Genomic DNA, 21,646 nt, shown 5'->3' on the forward strand with positions numbered 1-21,646 from the left:
GGATAACTTCTTTATAAAACTAGTGAAGTTGTATTCCGTTGAATGCAGCTTGAGCTACCTTCAAGAGAATCAACCTACAAAATGAGATGTAAAATTACTATTCAAGTTATTGGGTGTGAAATGAGTAATATAGGTCAATGGGTTAATAAATATGATGATGACTGTAATGCTATGGCATGTTTATGTCAAGAATCCAAAATTTGGCAGTTCATTTGGAGCTATAGGCACTGGTCCCACCGCGAGCTAGTAAGCTATGAGCTATCGGCTATAAAAACGAACAAAAGATAACCACTCCCGTGCAAATAAAAGAGACACGGCGATGTTTATAGTTACTCGCCCAGCAGTGAGCTATTAAAATCGCCGTGTCTCTTATTTGCACGGGAGTGATTATCTTTTGTTCGTTTTTATAGCCGATAGCTCATAGCTTACTAGTTCGCGGTGGGACCAGTGCCATAGACTAGAGGAATTAATAGTTGATTCTGTTTTGTTCTAAGATTGGATTAAACAACGCAACTGTATTTTAATTTCTTCATATGTACTTATATAAGACCTATATAGACCTTGAAGCTTAGGAGGATAAAGCATTTTTCCTTCTTGCACTTAAATAGTTGCTAATTTTACTCATTGTGAAGGATGTCATGCTATAAATGTTGGATGTAAACACAATCATGCCAGATGTTTCACATCTTAGGCACTGGTCCCACCACTAGCTAGTAAAACGATGAGCTATCGGCTATTTATGCGACAAAAGATAGTCGTTGCCGTGTAAACAAAAGAAAGAGATGTATTATAGCTGAGCGATGAACTATAAAATTGTCAATAGCTCAGCTATAATACATCTGTCACTTTTATTTACACGGGAGCGACTATCTTTTGTTGCACAAATAGCCGATAGCTCATAGTTTGCTAGCTCGCCGTGGGACCAGTGCCTTAGGTTTACAACTTTACACACATTAGAAATCTTTGGGGTTCTGAACCAGTAATTTAAGATAATTGGAGTACTTCTATACTTCTGTGTTTTTAGCATTAAAAAGAAGGTAAGTTAAGCGATTTTGACGTGTTTGAAATATTTCAATAGAAAATGATATACGTTTTCTTGTTTTGACTTTCAAGCATAATTGTTTTAACCTCTCGTATGCTTAGGAGCCACAGACCAACCCCTATAGACATCTATTACAAGACGACTCGCTGTGGCCAGCCTTCCTAGTATTTGCACTGATATAAGCGCGGGCGCTCGCCGTGCCCGATCAGTATCGACCAAGTAACAGACCCGAAAGCAGCGCGTGTTTTTCGCACAAAAAAATTGGAAATTAAAAGCGTATTTCAAAACGTCTCCTTACGTCGTGTTTATCTTTTCTTTAATGCTAAAAAAAGTATATTGCAGTTTTGTTTTAATTATGAAATTAATGTCTTAGGTTACTCGTGTACCTCATGTTTTGTGTCAGTCTTATTCTATTGAGTGTCTGACTTAATTCTTATTTAGATTACACAAATCAATAAAGTATGTATTGTCATAATAAATCTTTTTTTACTGATGAAAATTCTTATGAAATAATGATCAATGTACGCATATACTATTATGCAAGCTAGATACAAAATAAAAGAGATAATAAAGTAAATAAATCTTTATTTTGCATATTTGAAGTATAAGTGCACTGATACAAACAGAATGTTAATAATTAAGGATAATAAAAAACGTGACCATCTCATTCGAGCTTTTTTTTCCATGTAAATAATTAGTAATTTTTGCGGTAATAATAAACCCTGTGCATTAAATACGTACAAACATAACATACATGTAATAATTCGGAAGACAGGAGTATTTCAACAGTTTATGAGTATATTGCCAGTTTAGAGTTAAATTTGCGGCAAAGATGAGATAAGCCGGCGTGGAAAAAAGAACTGTATCCAAAACTTACTTATTTATCTATTTACTGCCAATACTATCATCCAATCAAATAAGCTACCAAGTACAAAGTTTAGTGTATATTTTAGTATCATCTATTACAGGATCAAATGTTTTGTGCCAAATACGTCATCCCGAAGGTTCATATTCGGCATATTATATATATATACATGTATATGCATAATATGCCGAATATGAACCTTCGGGATGGCGCGGCGCGTACAGCATTCAAAAGTTTACTTAATATTTTTGGTAGGTAATGCTCTTTATATGTTACACCCGCTATCTCAGCTTGCGAAGATTATTAATAAAGTGAATTGGACAAAATGTAACTTTATACATTTATTAGAGAGTTACTAAACTGGCGTTTCTTTACTTAATCAATAAATATTATTTAATAACATATATTAAGCAGTAAAATTTACTCGGACGAAAAGTTTTAACCGTGTATAAAATTGCTACTTGACAACTACAAATAACTTCAAAATAAAAAACAAAATCTTAATAAAAACAAATGCATTCACCGTACTATATAGGTTCTATCCATACGTGTAGGTTGCCGAGGTTTGGTTGTAATTCGAGATATAAATATTTTTGTGCTTTTTTGTGAGAACATAAATTCGCATATTGTGTTTAGCCTACGGTGTAGTGTATATCGATATATTAACAATACTACTTAACGAAGTTTAAGATTACGTTAGCGTGGCACAATATTATTGACTAACATTTTTTTTGCCATAGTAATAAAAAATTCAACAGTTTGCTTTAGGCATCGTTTTAGACATACAATATCTAATATTGGCGTTTTTTCACAGGCCATTTAGTTTCTACCCCTGTCCTTTCACTCGACTCCTTATAGAGTATACAGTAAAAGAGTAGCCCTTCAGTTATTTATTCCATCCGTTTGTCAAAATCCTGTACAATGTGCAAAAAAAATGTATACAGACATTACATGCCCGATAAGTTTGGATGCGTTAAAATGAGAGTAATATTTTTTACTTCTTTAGGCTCTGTTCGGCAGACGTTTTTTTAAAATACACGACATATAACGCTACTCAAATTATTGTATGCTCTAAGCCAGATTCTATTTCACAGCTTTCCTTCCTGGGGCCCATTTCTCAAAACTGAAAGTTACACGTTACAAGCGGAAGTCTCTTTCCAACTTATCATATTAGACATTGACAACCGCTTGTAAATTGTAACTTGTAGCTTCGAGAAACGGGCCCCTGATCTAAAGGATTCAAATATTATCGAACATTATAAAATGACCTTTACCTACCTTTAGTAACATCTAAGCGTAATTCATTACCAATATAGGCACAATACCTGGTTGAAAATAAATTAAAATTAAGACATTTTTATGACACGTATTACTCCAATCATTAAGTATTCATTTTTATGAATGAATTATAATTATGTATGTATAATTTTGTGGAATGTTTCAGTCTTGCTTAAGTACTTTAGTACGCCATGCCACTTAAGTATAATTAACACATTATAAATGTCTTTTATGCTTTAATAAAAAACAGCATCAAAATATGAAAAATAATAATAATGTAAAGTATTTTATGTGGACATCAAAACAGCTCCGCTTATAGCGTAAGTCAAACATAAATACAAACTGTTACGTACAAACGGTACGAAATTGTGTCCATTATCAAAATTAAGAAGTAAATATAAGTAGCGAATTATTAATAATACTAGTTTGTTAGTCTCCACTAGTTTACCAATACGTAAGTACTAATCACAGTGCTATTTACTACATTTGCGTATTTTACATATATTTGAATATCTTTGCTAGTTGCCATTTGTGATGTTTCACGAGTAAAGGTTCCTTATGGCTCTTACGTTTCTTTAGCACCGCAATAATATTAGAGCTCTTCGCACGCTCCTACATGTCCGAAACACCATTTTCCCGTGATGTGAAATACATCACTGCCACAATGACCCTTAACTCGTGGAACGTCACATTAATTTATTATTTTGAACAAAGCAAGCCTACCTATTAACATTGCGAATGTAGATTATTTATTTTTTGTATCAAAAATGGATACTCCTACATACTATGATAATTGATCAATGTCATCAAGTCTTTTCGTTTATTGACCGCTGTAATTGTTCCAAATACTGTCTAGATTTTTCTTTCTCTTGCTATTTTTTCACTTAATTACTCGTCCTATAACATCTTACTGTTTTGATTTCTTTTCTTTTTCGGGTTTTGCCTCTTTTTTGTCAGATTCATCTTTTTTCTTCGAAATAAGAGTGTGTTTTGCTTTTTTCAGTTGCTTTTTCACTTTGTCCTTTACTTTGTTTTTCTTGGGCGTCGGGACGACTTCTGTTGACTTCATTGACGAACTGTTGGAGTCGCTATTCCTTTGAGCTGAAACATATAGTTTGTACACAATTAAATTACATACTTTATAATTATGTGGAACGTAATGAAAATTAGGCATTGATTTTTTAATGACTTTTTATAGACAATGAGGATTATAATAATGAGGATCTAGATCTACTCAGGAGACTAGCTTAAGATCAACACAAGTGACGTAATACGATAAAGGGTTGACATAATGCCACCCTGTCACTACCGTACTTTTAATGCAACAGAGCGAGTCGGGAATTATTTTTATTGAAATAAGAACATTGTGGAAACTGCACATAATTCGAATTTCAAAAACCAGTTTGTTCAACTTGTCGTGTTTGACAACTAATCCCTCGGATGCCTGAAACAGGCAGTGAGCGTGACAAAATTTGTTTTTATACATACTACGTCGGTGGCAAACAAGCATACGGTCCGCCTGATAGAAAGCGCCAGGCAATATCTTGCTTGGTGGCAATGCTCGTCGCGGATGCGCACGATCTGCACCAGCCACGACGGCTGCTCTTGAAAGATACTGTCTTGCTCTTGACTCACCCAGCGTTCCTTAAGACGAACGAGTAGAAAGCCTGACGCGTTGCATTTGTTTTTCGTGAGAGAGTACCTAGAACGGGTGTAGGTAGCTATTATTTTGGGAAACAGGCGTGACATTACCTCGCTTGGTGGCGATGGAGCAGGTGATGGCCATGTCCTCCTGGCGCTCTTGATACTGTCTTGATTCAAAGCTCGCGTTTAAGACGAGTGAGTAGAAAGCCTGACGCGTTGCACTCGTTTCACGCTTCACTTTGAAGGGTTGTTAGTAGCTCTAGTATCTCTGAAACAGGCAGTGAGTGTGACATTACCTCGCTTGGTGGCGATGGAGCAGGTGATTGCCATGTCCTCCAGGTGCTCTTGATACTGTCTTGATTCAAAGCTCGCGTTTAAGACGAGTGAGTAGAAAGCCTGACGCGTTGCACTCGTTTCACGCTTCACTTTGAAGGGTTGTTAGTAGCTCTAGTATCTCTGAAACAGGCAGTGAGTGTGACATTACCTCGCTTGGTGGCGATGGAGCAGGTGATTGCCATGTCCTCCAGGTGCTCTTGATACTGTCTTGATTCAAAGCTCGCGTTTAAGACGAGTGAGTAGAAAGCCTGACGCGTTGCACTCGTTTCACGCGTCACTTTGAAGGGTTGTTAGTAGCTCTAGTATCCTGAAACAGGCAGTGAGTGTGACATTACCTCGCTTGGTGGCGATGGAGCAGGCGATGGCCATGTCCTCCTGGCGCTCGCGGCGGCGCTCGGCGTCGATCTGCTGCACGAGCTCGTCGCGCATGCGCACGATTTGTACCAAACGCGACACTAGTTGTTCCTCACGGGCCTGCGGAGTAATTCATATATTTCAGCACATGCAGTAGAATAGTATAGTAGGTAGATTGTGTAAAGTGGCGCGGAAGTTAAATATTGCAAACGAGAGTAAATCGCTACGGCTTGCCGCAGCTACGCATCTATATATTATCAGCTGCAAAAGTGCATGGAGAAACTATGAATGAATTCATTGATAAATTCGTCATCCACTTTTGCAGCTGATAAATGGGTGAATGCTTGCCTGTTATGGCTTGTTTTATGCAAAATTATGCTATGATGCAAGCATGAATAGTCATGTTTGTAGGTAAATTAGGGGAAGGGCTTGTTAACACCAGAAAAATGCATGTTTGCATAGTTTAAGTACATAATTTTGCATAAAACCAGCGTGACTCAGGGGACCGTAACATGGCGATGCAAGAAAAATACATAGTTTGGGCACAGTAATAATAAATAGTACTGTATCGTACAATATGGCCACTCCCGCGCCCCGTTGAAAGCTCCGCGCACCCGATCTCGGTTACCTCACAGTTACCGGCTGTCAAAAACGCGACCAGTCGACCTGTCATATCTCACTCATACAAGCATGTTACCCGTTCACCTACACGAGCTTAGACTGTGTGCGTAGGAACGCACCGCTTTCATAATATTATATTAGATCGCCATTGTCCGAGATGTGGTTTGGGTGCAATATACAATATTATGTACTTCACATCTCAATGTATGCTATTTTTTAAAGAGTTTTTGTACAATAAAGAGTTCCTACTACTATTATTGATTATATATTAATTAGTGTTATTGTAAATAATTACCTTATCAGCATCGATGCGATTAACCGCGGGCCGTGACTGAATCACCCTGATTTCGTGCTCGATATCGGCTTGCTCTTGCTCTAATCGCTGCTGTCGACGACTGAAATACAAATCAAAATATGCTATTACTATGTAATACTATGAATATTGGTTATGCAACTATGTGGGATGTTAGGAAGGTTCGTTCGTTCGATCTGTCCGCTGAATCGGAACTTCCGATTGGTTATACACATCCGGTTCCGTTATTTTTGAAAGTTATATCAGGGGCGGTTCACTCCGCGATTCTTCCTTACATTTCGACGGCCGCGAGTTCGCGGCCCATAAAGTTTGACAACCTTCACGCTGCGCAATAGAACTCAGTGTAGCATGCAGTCCGTTGACAGGTTGTTGAGAGTGAACCTTCTGTACTTGTACTTTTATATATTCTGTGGTTATATAATAAGCTCACATTTTGAAGAAATCTAAATTTCTCAGAACTGGAACTTATCTACCTTTGTATATGTATAATATTATTTTGGATTTACCACGAATCATTATGAAGAAAAACATTACGTGTGATAAAGACATTACGCAATAAAGCCTACTTTAAACTACTACACCCATTCGTCGATTTTTAAGTTATTTTGAGCAATGTTGCGATTTTGGTTTTTGTTAGAAGGAGGTTTTACCGTTTTACGGTAACAATGTTAATCCACCCCCACGGGTTGCTTACCTTTTCGCAGTGGAGAAGCTGAGCAACCGTGGCTTCGTCACCCACGGTAAAATGAACAGGCAACCAGGGCCGGCCTTTCTGAGATGAACTAAACCTTAATCCATAAGGACTGCTATGCACTTGTGCAGAACAAATCCCTTCGCGAAGGAGTCTGTGGGTTCGCTGATCGCGGATAGTTACGCAAGCATTCATGACATATGAGGGCTTAGTTTATTGGATAAGTAATGTTAAACTACTTACATGTACATGAGCTCCGTTTGTTTCCTGAACAGATCGTTTTTCTCGTTGACCAGCTCGCAGAGTTGAATCACGAGATCTTCCACTTCCTCCTGCGGCGCGGGTACTGCGTCCTCTCCTATAGAAGAACAAGACAAGGTATTGTAAGTAACTTGTGATGATGTAAGAATATTCATTTATATGCAGATACGTTATGAAGATTACACCGCGTAAACGTTTACGGATATCATACAGTTAAGTGCAAAAATACGTATCGATTTTATCCGCTCAAAAATATGTACCGAGACCTTATTCCGCCGACATAAAGTGCTATGGGACATATTTTTGATAAGTTGTACGCACCCATATTTTTACACTTGACTGTACATACGTTTCAGAACATTTTGATACTCGTAAAAACTGAAGTGGGCGAAACAATCAACGCTTTTACTAGTCGCCCTTCGACATGATCACATTACCCTGACATGACGTTCTGGCAAAAGTTGCGTTCTCTCGCGCGAGTATGGATGTGATTTTGTGCAAGATGTTTGGAGTCGGAATTCACGTATTACACAACTCATGCTAGCAGGTTTGAGTCGTTCTTTCATATCTGAGACTTGCAGCTCTTCAGGGTACATCTGCATTTTCACCTCCTTCCAGATAAAGGCCTGCTGTCAAACAACTAATACTCGTAGTAAAGTGAACCAACCTTCGCACTTGTCCCGGATCATCTGTTCGATGAGCACACCTTGCCGTTCTAAACCCAGCTGTTGCGTTTCCAGCATGTCGAGTTGGACTTGCAGCTCTTCGGGGGACATCTGCATTTTCACTTCGCGTCGCTCCGGCAACGGGAGACCGGGCGCCGGACCTTTTAGACGACGACCACCTGGCAAAATATAGTGAAATCGAATGTTACTACTTTCAGTGATTATAACATGCCAATAAAATGTAACGTGGCCTGATCAGGGTTCGGAAAGTTTTGTCCATTCGACCGGGAACTAGAGGGATTTCGTATCTGTTGGTTATCGATGAATTACTAAGCTTCTATCGTGAGATTTTGAAGTTTTAAAATACGTAACTCGATATCTCAAATGTCGAGGAACATTTATTGTATTTTTTTGTTCTAGTGACTAGTAGGTAAGTTTAGGTGTGCTGTTTCAATTTTCATACAATGAATGTAATTAATTCTAGAATGTAAAAACCCCATGGTAGAGGTTTTAATCTAATTAAATAGCGGTTTCTGTCAAGTTTGTTATCTAAACTTGTTCAGTAAAACGTATAGGTATGTAGGTATATTGAGTTCTTCGTAACATCTATTATTAATACTTATATCAGAATGCACTTAAGATTGGAGATTCCTGTTCCTGAACGAGGGGATCTACCTCGATAGAGTGCATATTTCAAGTGTTTTATCAGTATTGCGAATCAATTGACTGGAAGCAATTATTTCTAATAGATGATCAAGAACATAGAACCTGCTTGCTCACATGTTGGTACATATATAGGTCATATAAAATAAATAATATAATATATACAGAACAACATGATACCTGAGCCTTTTAGGGCCACTTGCACCAACGAAAATGGAGGGTTAACCCACCCCACCATTTTATATGGAATTTGACAGATGACAGCCCATGAGCCCACTAACCCCGAGTTAACACTTTCGAAACCGGGCTCTACGCGGCGCTACGACATTTTCGCTACATACGGGGAAACCCATGTAATCGGCTACGCTTCTACGAGCGGTGTACCCGACAGTCGGGTTCTTGGTAGCGAAAGTGTTAAATGTTTGGTGCAAGTGGGCCTTAATGTGTTATCACTGTGCCACCACAGAAGCCATTGGGTTAATATCCTTATAATAAATATGGACCTTTGGGAGGTATGTGCGGAGCCGAAATCAATACTGAGTGGCCGTTTTGACACTTTAATGAAATGTAATCCGAGCCAAGCGGGTGCTGCTATTGCCCGTGTGACGCACGCAGAGGCAGCACCCGCCAAGGTGTATGGAGGTAAGGATTAGTTGAGAGTTGGTGGAATCTAAAATGAACTAGGCTATTGCATGTAAGTGTTATGGACTAAATACTGGGCTATGGGATAAAAAAACCGGACGCCTGTCTGACAAAACGGTATCCAATTTTATTTGCGGCAGAGGATGACTCGACCCTCAAAAACAGCGACACCCAAGATGGCTCAAGGGCAACTCCGGTGTGAGAACTCAAGGGGTGTACACCGCGTTCTACCCAGTGGATTAAACTACTGTGACTATTCGTATCTTAGACAAATTTTCACTTCCTCCCCTGGAGCATATAGCTCTAACGACTCTACTCTGGGTGGCCAGCCATGGCAAGCCAATGGTAGAGAGTCCTGTAATAGAGCATAAATTAAATATAACAAGATCATACCATCCCATACATTAAAATGCGACCGCCTAAGACCGCGCTTACACTCCACCACACATAGATGGCGCCACAAAAAAAATGTCTTGTAGCTTTCGATTATACTTGTAGATGGCGTGAAGTGTTACTTTTGACATAGATTTACGGCTAGGAATTGACACTTAATGCCAATCTACAAATAATCGGTGGCAACAAGGCATTTTTTGTGGCGCCATCTATGTGTGGTGGAGTGTAAGCGCGTTCGTAGGCGGTCGCATTTTAATGTATGGGATGGTATGATCTTGTTATATTTAATTTATGAATAAAGTCAAGCCAATGGTAGAGAGAATAAGAGTATGAGTGGATAAGATTTAAAATATTTATACAATTCATTTCCCTATAGTGGATGTCATTAATTAAAAAGGATTAAGATTTGAATAACTACATATATAAAACAAAACAAACACAAGTGTTGATCAAGATATGGTGATTCTAGTGAATAGGTAATTATTATGTCAAATATGGTTTTTCAATCTTTATTACAGCTTAGTGATTACTGAATTACTAATAATTTTATCATTTTGAATCGATCTTTGACTATATAGAAGGACAAATCGATATGGTATATCAGTATTAATATCTACAGTAAACAATATCATGAGTGTAAAAAGATTATACAGGCTTGGCTTGAAACACAAACGTATGAGGAAATCAGTATTAATGCTACATATAAATATTAATTAAATCTGGGATTTTCGATACACGTGTTGCATGACATGACATTGCTACTGTAACATGGTACAAAATGGGTGTTACTAACAAGTACAAAATGGGTAGGAAATTAAATTCTTTGACTGTACCTACTGATGATCCTCATTGCATGCCTGGCTTGAGAAATCTCTTTTAGTTCAAAAACAGTGTCAGCCGATCCGATAATACAGTCAGCCAAAAAAGTGGTTTACCACTTTCTACCTTATGTGCTTGAAATAGAGTTGAAAAGTGGTAAACCACTTTCTTGGCTGACTGTACAATTACTACATTACTGCAGACGCCATCAGGGAAGTAAGGGTAGGGTTGCAAATAGAAAAAAAAAATGTTTTTTTTTTAGAATTATGAAAAAAACATGAAAAAAAACCGAGCACCATTGTTTTTTTTTTTAAATATGTTTGTTTTTTCAGATAAACAAATAATTCGACAATAACGGTTTTCGTGAGTTGTAACGTGTTTCAATAACAATAACGTACATTTTAATTCGATTAACATTCAGTACACAAACGTTTATTGGGGAATCCCCGATGCGGCGTGCAGCGTGGAGAGGCGGTGGTGTTGCCAACAGTAAATAGTGATAACAACCAACTACAGATTTCGTAAATGTTACTTTTACGGACCAGAAATTAAAGTTGATTAAATTCGTTTAATAGTTAACATTAAGTCCGTAAAAACCGTATAAAAGTATTAACTGCTTTGCAAATTTTGAGATTTCGTACTTTAGAAAAAAAACGCACTCCAGAAAAAAAAGACAGTTTTTTTCACGGTTTTTTTTTCATGATTTTTTTCAAGCCAGAAAAAAACCGTTTTTTTACAACCCTAAGCAAGGGGTTGCCGGCTGTGTTATAGATATACATATTGTCCCGTATAACCGCGAATTTTCTGCAAATTGGTTGGTGTTAGAGGATCTATTTCTGAGGCAATTTGAAGAATTATGCCCAGAAAAATGATTACCTGCTTTGAACGCTAAAAAATAAATCGCAACACACGAAATATAATGCGTTTGTAAGGGACAGCACATAGAATGTAATGCACCTACAGTTAAACGATATTAAAGACAAAGTGACCAAGGCCCCCCCAGCCTCAGGCACTAGTCATTTTTCTTTAAAATGTGTAATTTATTTTGGTTTTAATTTATATATAGCAGTATGCCTACTTTAAGACAGCACAAATTGAAATATTTTCAATAGAATATAATTTGACTTGTGTTAATAGCACCTATGTACTTACCATCTGAGTTGTTCCGTAGGTCGGAGTGGTCAACACCTTTCTCCATAGAACCACAGCAGGACATGGACATACTGTCTGGTGGCGTTGGCGCCATACGCTTCTTTTTAAGCCTTGGGGTCGACATGCCATATGATTTCTGTAACAAAAAAAAATTTGCAAGATTAGCCGAATTTAAGGAAGTGCACTAATGATGAAACGAGATCAAGTTAATGATGAGATGACGGGTGATAGAGATGTACAAGTCAATTCACAAGAGCTGGCCCGAATGGAACGAATAACTGAATGACAATGTCTATGTGTGTGACAGAATAACCAATAATTAAAGTGGCTCTTGACAGTTACGATTGTATACCGATGCAGGTGTCACTCACACAATAAAAGTTTCGATCATTCCATTAGTACCAGCTTTCGTTAATCAACCTATATGGAAGAGTGACTGGGACAAGGGCAAGAAAATGATGAGGATGATGATATTGATGATACAGGGATCTAAATTATAAGCCGATAAAACTGATTTTTAACTCTATTGCCACGTTGCGTTTGCTCTAAAAACATGTCAAAACGCAAAAAATGCGCGTTTTCCCAGAGTAGCCAATTTATCGAAATAGTAAGAGCTGTTTCCGACATTCTTGAAATATATTCAAGAAATTCTCTATTTAAAGGTATGAGGCATGTTTTTATTCAATTATACTAGGATATATTAGATCCAATTGAAGCAAATTCTCAAATAGATGCTTCATGAAACTGGTTATTTACATACGAAGGAGCGATTGCGCAACGTGCGCGCGTCACGATGGGTATTATAAGGCCGACGTCCACGATCTCTTTTGTGTGGGACAGTAGGTATTCATAAAACAATATGCACTGTCCTGTCAGTGACCTAGTTTAAGTATTAGACTTCGTAATGATAACTTTTTAGCGCTAGTACCCTCTAAGATCCACGTAGGTAAGTATTGCGTATGTCAATCGTGAACGGGTGCTGTTTGTGGAGACTGGTCTGTTCAAGCATACCTGGGCCACATGTTTTGTTAGATTATTTAACTTTACTTTTGAGCGGATTGCGAGACACTACATTCGGTTCTTGTAAGAATTAAACTTAAGTAAGTAATGTCTTAAGGATGACACTAGAGACCATCACGTTGTCGTTTAATTTAGTTAATTTTAGCTTTTGGACACTTACAGACTTTATACATCTCTGAGATTTTGATTATATTTTATTTTAACACTTTCGAAACCGGGCTCTACGCAGCGCCACGACATTTTCGCTACATACGGGGAAACCCATGTAATCGGCTACGCTTCTACGAGCGGTGTGCCCGACAGTCGGGTTCTTGGTAGCGAAAGTGTTAATATAGATTCCTTACTTTAATGATCTTGTTGTCGTTTGATTAAGTTAATGTTAGTTTTTAGACACTTAGAGACCTTATACATCTCTGAGATTTTGATTATATTTTTTGTAAACTTGATTTGTTACTTTAAAGATTGACAACTAGAGACTTGTACATCTCTTGAAATGTGTAATTTAGCTGTTCATTTTCTGTAATTTTTTTGTATGATTTGACAAAGGTTTTTACTTTTAAATATTTTAATTTTATAAAATTTGACTCTTGGAGACTATATATCTCCATGGATTATTTGATTAAGTATAATTTTTTACTTGTAACATTCAGTCTTTTACAACTGTTGAAGTATTATAGATTTCTTTGATCTTTGTATCTGTTTGCGCTTTCTTTATGTATTGATTATAGTTAGTAATAATGTGACATTTAGAGACTTTATACATCTCTAATTCTATATCAGTGTATAGCTACTTTGCTTATGATTAATATTTTTAGTTAATATTTCTATTAATTTCATTTGTTTAACTTTAATGGATACTCTGTAATGTTGACATGTAAAAGTGCCCCCGTGGCCTATTTGCTGAATAAATGATTTTGTATTTGTTTGTATCAAGTCAGTTAGGTCAGTGAGTAAATATTGAAATTGGAGTAGGTACACCCTCTCGGTTAGAAATATATAGAATCATCATCCAATCTCTATCAGAGCAAAGTATTAGATTTAACTGATTTAAGTGATAGCAGGTACATACGTGGAACATTCCACATTACATCTGATCATAATACCTATACACGTCATAGCCCTTTACATCCGAGCTGATACGATCGTGAGGTCGTTAGCGGGTTGTTAACATATAACTGTCAATTTTAACATATAATGTCATTAAAATTCAAAATTTATTTAGCAAACTGATTTCATTGGAAAGGGAAGGTTCAATCTGTTACGCCGTGTCTTTTATGGGCGACGGTCGCGCGAAACCTCGATACTTCCATATCGATAAGGTTTGATTTCGTAAATCGCCGTCGCGCGATAGCGCGACCGTATCGGCGTTACGACGAAGATAAAATTACGCTAAAAGACTTCGTAATTATTTGAAGCTTTCTGTTAAAACTAAAACTCACTTGGTCAGAATGTACCGAGTCGTCCATAGATGTCGCAGGACCTCTGAGAACCTTGATAGCCGGTGGCGCTTTGATGTTCTTTTGTCGAACAATCGGCAAGCTGATTGTAGGTGATGTCAACGACATAGTCAGATATTCCGAACATCGGCCAAAGCTACGGGACGGGAAAAACTAAGGGTGATAGCTGCGTCTCTTAGCAATAGTTTATATAAGAACAACTCACTTGGTCAGAATGTACGGTGGACGTTTCCATGGATGTGGCAGGGATCTCTGTGACCTTGAGAACTGGCGGCGGTGGCGCCTTCACTTTCTTCCGACGGCCGCTTGGCAGGTTATTGATGTCAATGATATAGTCAGAACTTCCGAACATTGGTTAAAGCTCCGTTAATAGATACTACGGGCCCTATTTATGTTTCTTAGCAATGTTCCAACTTACTTGGTCAGAATGTACGGTGGAAGTGTAGGAGCTGAGTGAGGATATGCTGGCAACGTCGTCCATGGATGTGGCAGGGACCTCTGTGACCTTGAGAACTGGTGGCGGTGGCGCCTTCACTTTCTTCCGACGACCGCTTGGCAGGTTCGGCGTGCTTGTGGTCAATGACGACTTGTACATGTTTGTGCTAAAACAGAGGACTATTTGTTAGAATCCATGCAACTTTCGGTTAGAGCAGGGTCCTTATACTTCATAAGGGTTGATGAAGATTTTGTGCGTAAGGATTTTTCCACCCAGAAAAGAGTTTTAAGCCTCATGGAAAGGTTTTCCCGAAGGATATGTACGCGATTATTGACGAGGATACGAACACTGCGATAGGTTGCTGTGAAGTGTGAATACTATCCACAACTACATACATAAAAAGTATATCTAGATGGATGTAAATGTATTGTTATACTGCATTAAATTGCTCATAGTGTGTGTGTGTGTGCGCGCGCGTGTGGGGGAGGGAGGGGAGGCTTATTGTGTTTGTCCCACAATTACTATCACAATAATGAATACCACATTCTAAGAATTGCGAAAATAACATTTTTAAGGCATTCTCTTTCCTGAACTGAACAGAAGTAGTGACTTTTCTCGGGTTTGTGAGTGTTACGTGCTAGAATATTGTGCAAATTAATTTTGTTAAATTAGTGTTATTCATTTCCAAATTCAAAAACCATTCTTCCGTAAATAATTATTTGTTAGGTACTTGATATTTTTATTTCATACATGGTACGAGACAAAATTGAAAAGTAAGAGGCTACTAAGTTTAATTTTGGGTAAATGCCAATACCTGACCACCCTATACTAAAATGAGTTATGTTAACCAATATACAGGGTCCATTATTAGTAGAAGGTGACCAGTTATTGCAAGGGGGCCAGTTAATATCCATTTAGCCTATGACAGGTTAGTCTATTGTTCTAATACCAATTTTTTATGAGAGATATCTACCTTCCATTATGAGGTTCATCATCGGACGAGGGTTCTTCACCGTCAGACCAAAAGGGGTTGGCAGCAATCAAGCGTTTCCTATAAACATAAACAACACTTTGTGTGAATATACTCTAATATACATATCAAAAGCTTTTGTTATCCATTCTAATATATTGTATGTTTCATCTATGGTTATTTTAGTTCTATGTATTAACCTAATAATATCGGTGACTGTGCATCGGTGAGCTGCGGCAAAGGCGGGATAACGCAAGGAGGATGATGATTAAGGTTTAAGGTTCATTGAAAAGATCGCTCCCAACTAGTACGAGCTCCTAATTGTACTAGTTCGTTCTTTTAGGACATTTAGTACAGTAGTACACCGAGAGAGCGAGAGACAAATTGTGCATATGGAGCTGATCGGCCGTTTTCGCGCGTTCTCGGTCCGAGTCAGTCGGTTCCAGTACGGTTGCGGTCGGATCACACGGATCGCTTTGCTGTCATTGTCACTTCTCGGCTCTCTTTGCTCCCATTCTGTTTCGCGTGTGTGAGTGTACTAAATATACTAGTGAGCAGAATCATTTAGTAGTTCGGTCTAGTACAGTGCAGGGAATCGTGTCTTTTGTACTATTAGTACATGTACTACACAAGCCTAGTTCATAATTCATCAACTAATCTACATACGTGGGAGTAGAGGTTTGTTCTGTGGGTAGCCTCGGAGGATGGATCGGCGGTACGTCATCGTCCTCCTCGTCACTGCTCCCAAAAGGGTTGGTACTTGCTGGCTTTGACGTCTCTTTGCTGGCTTCCTCCTAAAATGTTCGAAAATTATAATTTAAAAAATTAATACAAGTAGGTATTGTACATACTCGTACCTAAGCGTGTGGTGCGAATATAAAAATTGCCGTTAAAGTAGGCGTTTGTATCACTTTACTATTCTTAAGGCGTAGGTGTGCTTGTTCGGCTGTACGTGACAGAAATTTTATTAGAAAGAACCTGCGATGAATATTAATTAAAAGGAAAAAAATGTTTTCTTTCAAGACCTCTATATTTTATAGTAAAATTATGACACAAATATATGATTCGTAACATGACATGATCTCGTTAAAAACACTTTGAAGTTTATTTAATTTGGATCACATTAGTATATCGAAAACTTTTTGTAAAGAGTCCGACATTTGTTAAAATTCTGTCCAGGCGCTATTGTATACGCGCGTCAATCGTACCATCTGAATAGATCAATAGATTCATAATGACTTATACTGTGTGTGATATATTTGTTATTGTTACATACCTCTTCCTCGTCGTCGGAAAACGGGTTTAAATGATCAGGATAAAGTTTAGTGGCGAGTTTTTTCTCACTGTTCTCTTTTTTTACTTCTGTCGATTTTCCACTAGGCGTTAAGTTTTTTTTCTTCCGTGGGGGCACACTAATCGATATTTGTGGCTCAATCATACTAGTTTCATTTGTTTCTGTTGGAGAGCAGTCCGTTTCAGGCGGCGAGTTAAAATGGTTTTTCGCTAGTCTAATATCATCAGTCATGTTACTCTCGTCTTTACGCACACTTTCGGTTGAGTCAAATTTTTCCTTAAAACCAGAATCACTGATTTCGTTATCATCTTTTGAATTGTTAAATTTTTCGTGTTGGATCTCAGTATCGCCGACAGTATACTGATTGTCACCGTCACCGTTCGTATCTTCAGCGAGTTGCGTTTGTAAGAAATTGAATTTGTTTATATTGCTTTTGTAAACTTTTTCAGGGCTTTGCTTAAATAATTCGCTATCTTCTTTAGCACCGGAATTGTCCACCACTGTCTCCATATTCTCTGCTGCCTGAGATTGTAACTTGTTTGTGTTTAAAACACTAGGTGTACTGTCTTTGAGTTTACTATCTAAGTTGTCAGATAAGGACATATTTACTAACTTGTCTTCTAGACTAACTTCTTTATCTGATTGCTTTTCAAACAAACTTATTTTCTCTGTAATAAAAACAAATGAGTCTTGTTATACTAATTGTTGATAATGGTCAATTAGGTAATATGTAATGCAAAATACGCATCATCAACTAAATATTGGAAAGTTGCAGTTAGTGTACTATTGAAGCATCTACACGAAGTTTTGGGCACAGGTTTCTTAAAACTATAGCTTATTATTTAGATAATCGAAACCGTTAAATACCACTAGTGCTCGTTTTTTAGTACTAATTATTATCAGAGGTGATTAAAAAGTGCATCAAACTAATATAATCCAAACAGCTAAATGTTACAGGTGCATTTCTAAACCATCATCTCCTAGGTCTACTTTAGAAATATTAATCACAGTTTTAAATAGAAAAGTATTGTTAATTATGCTTGCAATCAAAGTAACTTTAAAACAAAACATAAATGACATAGACTTGACATACAAAAAAGCCAGTTAGTAGGAATAGAGAAAATGTAGTAAAGGAAAGTTTGTAGAGATACTCACCTAAGATTGACTGAGGCCTTGTCTTATGTTTGGGGACAATAGGCTCTTCACTGGGGAGCTCATTAGGTTTAGACAAGTCTTCATGAAATGCTAACATGCCTATTTGATCATTATTATTAAGAAATGTGGGCATTGTCTTTTCATTTTTGCAACTATCACAACAAAATTCAGATCCTTCAATAACTTGGAAATTCTTGGGGTTCAAGTGACCAGAGCACTTGGAGCAACGGAAACATCTCCTATGATAGAGCTTGTGTGAGACAATGAGACGCTGTGCGAGGTAAACGGGCAGGCCGCATGCAGCACACTTGTCTAGACCTGTCTTTCCAAATTTGAATGGTGCCTATAAGTGAAAATAAATAAAGAATAGATTATAGAATGCAGGAAATCAATATTGTGTCATCACATATTTTCATATGGCTTAATCATATGTGTGTTTTGTGTCCAAGGAAAATGTCTAACTTGTTGCTTGCCACAAGGATGCTTTAAGGGCCTCCACAGACGGGAGACAAAACTGTTTTGTCTCCGTCGTATTTGTATGAAAAGTTGCGTCGCCTCGTGTGCGCACCTTCATACTAGCCCATAGACCGAGCGACGGAGACAAAACAGTTTTGTCTCCCGTCTGTGGGGGCCCTAACAGGTTATTTGCATAATATGATACATGCAAATCTCGTCCTTATAATAAGCAACAAAGTGGGAACTTAAAGACTTTGTCATGTATTAATGGATATCGTCCCTACTTTTAAAAAATCTCGTATCTCACGCTATTTCTCAATGTTAAAACGCAGTAAGTCTATATGCATTCCATACATACTTACTACAATTTTCTTTTCATTGACAGACGAAGATACAAGTTTTTTTAAAAGTAGTGACGATATTATACATACTGAATAAATTTCCTTATTTGACTTCAATAGTTTTTAAATATATTGATGACACAATACTACTTGTACTAGAGAAAACATAACAAATTGCAGTATAACAAACACATCATAGAAAAAGAATAGATAGAGATACCTATACAGAAACACATACTGTATTGATTTGTTGTTTTCACCAAATGTATGGCCATACATAAATATGTCAGTCTTATAATTAGAGATGGGCCGAATATGGACTTTGCCGAATACGAATATTCGGCCGAACATTCAGATGTTCAGACTTTACCGAATACGAACATTCGGCCGAATATTCGGTTACGACATCTTTTTAAAGCGAATGTTAAAACTATGAAATGATTGATAATGGTTATACATACTACAACTATGTTCTTATGATTTAGTGGATAGCTAAAACTTAGTTAAAACAACTCTGAACTCTTCTCAACTCTTAAACTACGGTTTTTTAACTTTATTACAAAACAATTGTGTTTATATTTTGACGCATTTTTAGTAGTTCCTTAGAAAGCTACTAAAATAGGAGCTTATTATCCAATGGAATACGTAAGATCTTCATTAGTTATTTACTTTGTTTATTCGGTAAATATTCGGCAATGCAACCGAATTATTCGGCCGAATACGACCATTGAAAAACTTGCCGAATATGCCGAATACCGAATATTTACCGAATATTCGGCCCATCTCTACTTATAATATAACCAATCTAAACTATGTGCAATGGAAGTGCAACTACAAATTGTCATTGTGCTGGCTACAATATTGTTTTGCAAACCATAAACTGTCTTAAATTATCACAAACAAAAGAATTACATCTAACATAAACCCAAATGATCGAATACATTGGAAAATATAAACCTTTTTGGCTTTTGGGTATAGAGAGAAAGCTTTATTATTATTGAGATATAATATAAACCTCTTTTAGATAACTAAGCTGACAAAAAAGGGTGGCAAACAAGACTAAGAGAATTCATGTAGGAAAGGATAAGAATGTATAAATGTACCCACCGCTGCTGTGGAGGTTGACGGAGGCTCTGGGGTTTTTGATTCATTTTCAGATGCTTTAGTGTTCACTGAAATATAACAACACACTGTTTAGTCTATATGGATATGATTCATGTACATAGCAGATATTCATATAGGGATAGGGCTTTCCTGCTCTCAATTGTTAAGGAAATAAGTATATTATATACACTTGCTATTCAGAGGTAGAACAAAAGATGCTAGGAGCAAATTAATTGCCCCCATAAATTCGCAATCACACTACCCAATTTGACATTATGCATATTGTTTTATGGAGTGAATGAAGCAGTAATTTTGACTTTTCATATGTGTTGCTTAACTTATTATATTTTTTTATAAAATCAACCTTATAGCAGAATGGATTTACCCAAGTTTGAAGTTAAGCGACACATATATTTGATAAACGCTTGCGATTTATCAAAGCTGCATTTATCACAAAACAACCGCATGTTAGAACAACATAAAATGCATATATTTTTATTCATGTTTGTTATCAGTTTTGCACCTGCACCTGCTACAAATGTTGAAGTTTATAAAGAATTTACCTGTGTGACCAAGGCGTTGATAAAACTGAGACAAATAAGTGAGTATGGACAATCTGTCTGGCACTTCGTTTTCTACCATATCCTCAGGATCCAACAGCGCGGGAATCCCCAGGTGTTTCTCTGCAATACTAAATGCCTGCTGGTTGTTTTCATAAATGTTTTCTGGTTTTAAACTTGATACATCTCTGTAAATAAATGGATTTGGTTATAAATATGTATTAAAATTAAATTAAAATTAAAAAATGTGTAAATAATGTTAAATAACTCACATTAAGTCAGGCCTGAAGTGATGAACTAGTGCACAAAAAGCGATGCCATTTCTCCACGATGTAGTCATATTATCAATCTGCACATTAGGGCAATCCTTAATTAGGCGTTTACACCATAGTTCCAAGGCCTTCGTCCCTTTTACCTCTGACATTTTTGAGTATTTTAGATATTAGTGTGTAGAAAGTAAGCCACAACGGTCATCTACACGATGACTCATAGAAGTTTCCGTGCATCTTCAATTAATGCTACAATGACGATTATGCCACACAATCCGATTTTAGCTTTAATGAAATAATGTATGAGGGCTATTGAATAATCTTTAGTTGAACAAAAGTGATTGTTGGGTTGGCATTTAGTGCAAGTACAAGGTACGAGTGCAACTCGATATATGACGTTTGTCAAACGTCAAAGTTCTATGACAGATGAATTGTTACGGTCCAACACGTGCATGATTCTTATTAGGAAGTCACTATGAATCATCATCAGAAATTCCACTGCACCAAATGTCACTGTTCTGGACGAAAGTGCATGCTGTTCGTATAAAAATACCAAAGTCACTATAAGCGTGCCGTTCAGATTTGAAGAGTTCCGTTCTGGCCATCATCAGCAGTTCCACTGCACCAAATGTCACTGTTCCGTACCTAAATGCATGCTGTTCTTTTAAAAACACAAAAATCACCATATGTATGCCTTTCAGATTTGAGGAGTTCCCTCGATTTCTCCAGGATCCCATCATCAGAACTGGGTTCTGAGAAAAATGGGACCAATCTGTATGCATATACATTCAATCAAAAAAAAATTTTTCAAAATCGGTCCAGTAACGACGGAGATATCGAGGAAC

General features: G+C 37.3%; 1 protein-coding gene across 1 annotated transcript; it reads right to left on the reverse strand.

The window, feature by feature from the left end:
* Nucleotides 1-1,610: 1,610 nt before the first annotated feature.
* LOC125227901 (MICAL-like protein 1) lies at nt 1,611-21,198 on the reverse strand. The gene is made up of 14 exons (XM_048132302.1): nt 20,805-21,198; nt 20,536-20,720; nt 19,976-20,040; nt 18,072-18,414; nt 16,899-17,584; nt 16,289-16,416; nt 15,626-15,703; nt 14,635-14,818; nt 11,740-11,875; nt 8,073-8,249; nt 7,388-7,502; nt 6,436-6,535; nt 5,501-5,639; nt 1,611-4,286 (listed from the first exon to the last, which is right to left on the reverse strand). Exons 1-14 carry the CDS (start codon nt 20,954-20,956, stop codon nt 4,093-4,095), a joined length of 2,682 nt encoding a protein of 893 aa, XP_047988259.1. The 5' UTR covers nt 20,957-21,198; the 3' UTR covers nt 1,611-4,092.
* Nucleotides 21,199-21,646: the final 448 nt, after the last annotated feature.

This window comes from Leguminivora glycinivorella, chromosome 7 (genome assembly GCF_023078275.1).
Source record: "Leguminivora glycinivorella isolate SPB_JAAS2020 chromosome 7, LegGlyc_1.1, whole genome shotgun sequence".
NCBI lineage: Eukaryota > Metazoa > Arthropoda > Insecta > Lepidoptera > Tortricidae > Leguminivora > Leguminivora glycinivorella.

What these genes read in the sequence shown, in the direction of transcription:
- LOC125227901 (XM_048132302.1), bottom strand. Translation starts at nt 20,956, where the DNA reads ATGTCAGAGGTAAAAGGGACGAAGGCCTTGGAACTATGGTGTAAACGC. An exon ending in CACTTCAGGCCTGACTTAAT is followed by an intron (nt 20,721 to 20,804) that starts GTGAGTTATTTA and finishes ATTTATTTACAG; the next exon opens with AGATGTATCAAGTTTAAAAC. An exon ending in ATCGCATCGATGCTGATAAG is followed by an intron (nt 5,640 to 6,435) that starts GTAATTATTTAC and finishes ATTACTCCGCAG; the next exon opens with GCCCGTGAGGAACAACTAGT.